Source organism: Clupea harengus, chromosome 9 (genome assembly GCF_900700415.2).
Source record: "Clupea harengus chromosome 9, Ch_v2.0.2, whole genome shotgun sequence".
NCBI classification, from domain to species: Eukaryota; Metazoa; Chordata; class Actinopteri; order Clupeiformes; family Clupeidae; genus Clupea; species Clupea harengus.
This window is the reverse complement of record NC_045160.1, coordinates 26,641,528-26,646,527: the sequence shown is the minus strand read 5'-3', so window position 1 is coordinate 26,646,527 and position 5,000 is coordinate 26,641,528. Positions and strand designations below refer to the sequence as shown.

The window sequence follows — 5,000 nt, the reverse complement described above, 5'->3', positions numbered from 1 at the left end:
TAGACATTTACTCAACACTTCACTTCATGTATGTAGAAGACTCTGTAGGAACTGGGGCTGGGTCGGCATGGAGATGGTGAATTTGGGCCAGTTCAGAACCAGCCCTGTGCCCATCTAGGTTACCAGATGCCAAACTACATCACTGGCTCAAGCTCATCTCATTAGACTCCTGGCGCTGTAGTTTAGCCGTAGCAGAAGCTAAAGCTCATCTCATCACACTCGCCTTGACACTGCAGTTTAGCCGCAGCAGAAGCTAAAGCTCATCTCATTAGACTCCTGGCACTGTAGTTTAGCCACAGCAGAAACTAAAGCTCATCTCATCAATCTCGCCAGGACGCTGCAGTTTAGCCGTAGCAGAAGCTAAAGTTCATCTCATCTGTAGTTTAGCCGCAGCAGAAACGTACCTTTGCACTCATTGCCTTGCAGGGTAAAGCCAACTCGACACTGGCACAGGTAACTGCCAGCAGTGTTCTCACACACACCATTAGAGCAGGGAGTAGGAGTCAGACTGCACTCGTCTACGTCTGAGACGGAGGGAATGATGGAGAGACAGAGGGAGAGAGAGAGAGAGAGAAGGGAGAGAGAGAGTGAGAGAGAGAGAGAGAGAGACATAGGAGGAGATACAGGGGAGAGAACCAGTGATGGATAAATTGAGAGAGAGAGAGAGAGAGAGAGAGAGAGAGAGAGAGAGAGAGGGGAAGAGATGTATAGAGAAAAGAGATGATCGAGAGAGAAGGGGGAGAGAATGTAATAAAGAAAAATTAAGACAGACCTTTTAAATATTGACTGTTAGCATGGATGCTAATTTATCGGCAGTAGCAGCACAATGCATCTTTGATGAGGGGCTTTGTGATAGGACCCTCACCCACCCTCACCCTCCAACGCCCTCACCCACCCTCACACACCCTCACCCACCTATGCCCTTACCCACCCTTACCCACCCACGCCCTCACCCACCCACACCCTCACCCACCCACGCCCTCACCCACCCACGTCCTCACCCACCCATGCCCTTACCCACCCTTACCCACCCTCACCCACCCTCACCCTCCAACGCCCTCACACACCCTCACCCACCTATGCCCTTACCCACCCTTACCCACCCACGCCCTCACCCACCCACACCCTCACCCACCCACGCCCTCACCCAACCACACCCTCACCCACCCACGCCCTCACCCAACCACGCCCTCACCCACCAACGCCCTCACCCACCCACACACTCACCCACCCACGTCCTCACCCACCCATGCCCTCACCCACCCATGGTCTTACCTTGGCATTGGCCATCCTGGGGGCTGAAGCCTGGCCTACAGGAGACACACCTGAAGGAGCCCACTGAGTTCACACACTCTCTACCGGGGCACTGCAGGGCGTTCTCACACTCATCCACATCTACGCAAACACACACACACACACACACACACACACACACACACACTTTAGTAAGGAGTGAAAATGACTTGAATTGAACCTGCTTGTGGCCAACATGAGTAAGGTAACATGAATGAGCATCAAAAATAAATGAGTTCCAATAAAGGGAGTAAGAGTAAGAGTAAGATTAAGATTAAGGGTAAGAGTATGAGTATGAGTAAGAGTCAAAGTAGGAGTAAGAGTAAGAGTAGGAGTAGGAGTAAGAGTGGGAGTGGGAGTGGGAGTAATGCTTAATTTATGCTACTCCGAGCCCTCTCCGAGCAAACCTCGTACGGGAATCTCGTACGGGAAGTTCGAAAAATGAGTAGGTGCACGACAGCCTCTCCGAGGTGCTCGGAGAGGGTTCGGAGAGGGTTCGGAGAGAGCGGTTAAAGTCGGAGAGGCGTTCCCTGTGTTCGGAGGGGCGTTCCCTATGTCCGACTCCGTGAAATCGGAGTAGCATGAATTTCGCTTAAGAGTGGGAGTAGGAGTAGGAGTAGGAGTAGGAGTAGGAGTAAGAGAGCCTGTCGATGGGGGCGGGGTAGTTGTTTTACCTGTGCAGGTGTCTCCCTCCAGACGGAAGCCTCGGTGACACACACACCTGAAACTGCCAGCCGTGTTCTCACAACGCCCGTTAGCACAGAGGGATGGGGTACGCACACACTCGTTCACATCTGAGGGAGGGAGACATGAAGCACGCACACACACACACAGAGAGAAAATAAATGTACATACACACAGGCACACATTTTGATTTTAAGTTTCATGACTGTGTGACCTTGTTTGTTATGATGTAAACATGACAACAAAGTGCTACTATGTTTCTTGCTTTTAGTATTTCACTAAAGCGGTAATTTCGATTGTCCAGTCCAGAAACTGTTAAACAAGTACGCCAAAGAACTGTGCACTAATCTATATAAACAGGAAGTAATTTACAGTCAAGTGTGTCTTACCTGAGCATTGTCCGTTCAGCATGTCGTAGCCTGGCTGGCAGGACACACACCTGTAGCTGCCAGGTGTGTTCTCACACACACCGTTAGCACATGGCGATGGAGTCCTGTCACACTCGTTCACCTCTGAGAATGAGAGAGAAGAACAGGTGTGTGAGTGCGTGTGTGAGCTGTGTGTGACTGAGTTGAGTGTGTGTCTGGTCAAATCTTTTTACACAGGGGACAAGGAGAAGTCAGCTCAGTAAAACAAATACACTACACTTTGGGTGTATGTTATGAACAAACAAATACACTACACTTTGTGTTTATGTTATGAACAGACAAATACACTACACTTCAGGTGTATGTTATGAACAGACAAATGTATAAGCTTTGTAATACAGCTGTTGGGCAATGTCATGAAGTCACATGTGGAGCCATGCTCTACATCGTCTAATTGATAATTACCTGAGCACCGTCCGCTGACCAGCTCGTAGCCTGCCCTACAGGACACACAGCTGTAACTGCCGAGAGTGTTCTCACACACACCGTTATCGCACGGCGATGGAGTTCTGTTGCACTCGTTCACATCTGAGGGGAGGGGGGGGGGGGGGGCAACAGTGTTTAGATCTCTGGGGTTTATAAAAACATTTTTTGACTTGTATTTCTTTAATGTTTTCCACGGACAAAGACATTGTTTGGTAACTAATTCTTAATTTCTCCATAATGGTAAATAATAGATTCATTGTAATTTCAGTGTTTCTCTGCCAAGACCGACTGTTACGATCACATGTGTTGTGTTCTTTGTTTGTCACTTTCCATCCCTTTTCTGTAGCTCCGCCCAGGTTGTGTTCCCCCTGATTGCCAGATGAGATGCACCTGGCCAGGTGATCAAGCAGCAGATAAAGACTCCAGTTTCCTGCTGCAAAGGAGAGGCTTCTAACTAGGGGACTGCTGGTCTTGCAACCTGGGCTTTTGTTGTACAGCTATGTGTTGATGTGGTTGTCATGTAGTTATGGTATTAATAAATCCTGTGGATTTGGTACTTTTAAAAGGTGTTTTTCGTAGTTGTTTTGGGTCAGTGGTGGAATGTTTGTTCGCCCCATAGGGCCACTAAAGTTGGGGCGTAACAATTGGGGGCTCGTCCGGGATTGAACATCCATGAGGTAAATGTTTGTAAGGTTTAGTGAGTAGTTAATTGCCTTTGTGTTGAGTAGTGGTCATCTTTTTGTTAGATAATTTGTTGTTGTTTGTTAAGTGCTTGTGACTGGTAGTTACCTGAGTGACCTGGAGTTTTGAGAGCATCCTGATTAGATAGCCGTCGGGCAGACAATAGAGTCTTGCCACTTTGTTATTTTGCCTTTTTTATTTTTGGTGGTATACCTGGACGTGGGTACGTTTTCTGAGTGTGGCAGTAGGCTTTGTATTGGGTCTGCTGCCTGCTTACAGAGCTCAACGTTTAAAGGAGCCTCCCGGGGCGCCACTGAAGACTAGCTAGGCTAGTTAGCCATCTTGTTAGGCAGGTTGGGGTGCATCTCTACAGGTTGAGTCCAGTCATTTGCACTTTGCACAGCAACGGGGTGATCTTTCAGTGACTTTGCTTGTTATTTGGTCATTTTGTCTTGTGACGCTGTAAATTTGAAATTGTATTGAGAGCAGTGACTTGTGGTGCGTGACCTTTGAGTTGTGGATACTGCACTCCACATTTGTTGGGTCACTGTTTGGTTGCAGCTTAGGTGTAAGCTGGCAACATTTTGTTTGTAGTGATGACTACTGTGTGACCCATTTGTGCGTTGTGGTTGTTGCAGTCCACGTTTGGTTGGGCCACTTGTGTGTTGATGCTCTTGCATGTTTGAATTGCAGCTAATCAGTTGTGTTGTGTCCTTTTTGTTTGTGGGATGTGGTCACTCCAGAGATCAGTGGATCTTGGATTAGAGGGCCACACCCACTACATGATTAGGTCACTTTGTGTGTTGCTGGTTTCTTGCATCCATCACGGTAGCTTGTGTATGTGGGTGAAGACCACGTGGTGTCCATTTTGTGTTGTGGTGGTGGCAGTTCACTTCACTTGGGTCTTGTGTGTTGCTGTTGGGATAGCAGCAACTTTGTAGGTGGTCTACTTGTTGTGACCCTTGTGGGTTTGTGGCTGTTACACTCCACTTTGTGTTGGTCACCTGTGGTGCTGTGTATGGTTGTGGGAAAATGCAGTAACTTCGTTCGGGTTTTGTTTGTTCACCTCATGGTGGTAGCCATTTTGTGTCTTGTGGGAGTGGGACCCACTTTGTATGGCTACCTGTTTGGCTGCTATCCTTGCATCAAGTAGCAGCAGCTTCGTTGGCCCTTTTTGAATTAACTTCGACCTTGTTTGTTTGTCATAACGGCAAGCTTTTTGATTCCCCTCTGACTTTTAAGTTAACACCTTTTTGTAAGAAGTAGTCCCTATTTTTGTTTTAGAGTACAATGATTAAACATTGGTACAGTCACAGTGAACTTATTGTATGTGACTCACTGTTTATTCATTGTTTTAAGGGTGGGGGTGTTACGATCACATGTGTTGTGTTCTTTGTTTGTCACTTTCCATCCCTTTTCTGTAGCTCCGCCCAGGTTGTGTTCCCCCTGATTGCCAGATGAGATGCACCTGGCCAGGTGATCAAGCAG

At 47.8% G+C, this 5,000-nt stretch overlaps 1 protein-coding gene across 2 annotated transcripts in view; it reads right to left on the bottom strand.

Annotated features, from left to right (window-relative positions):
- Positions 1 to 5,000, bottom strand: part of LOC105899717 (latent-transforming growth factor beta-binding protein 4) — a 58,708-nt gene that overhangs the window by 21,186 nt on the left and 32,522 nt on the right. For both annotated transcript variants that reach the window (XM_031573968.2, XM_031573967.2), the window contains 5 exons: positions 2,811 to 2,933; positions 2,367 to 2,489; positions 1,968 to 2,087; positions 1,276 to 1,395; positions 405 to 524 (listed from right to left, as the gene is read on the bottom strand). In XM_031573968.2, coding sequence (XP_031429828.1) covers positions 405 to 524; positions 1,276 to 1,395; positions 1,968 to 2,087; positions 2,367 to 2,489; positions 2,811 to 2,933 — 606 coding nt within the window. The remainder of the gene's footprint in view (positions 1 to 404; positions 525 to 1,275; positions 1,396 to 1,967; positions 2,088 to 2,366; positions 2,490 to 2,810; positions 2,934 to 5,000) is intronic.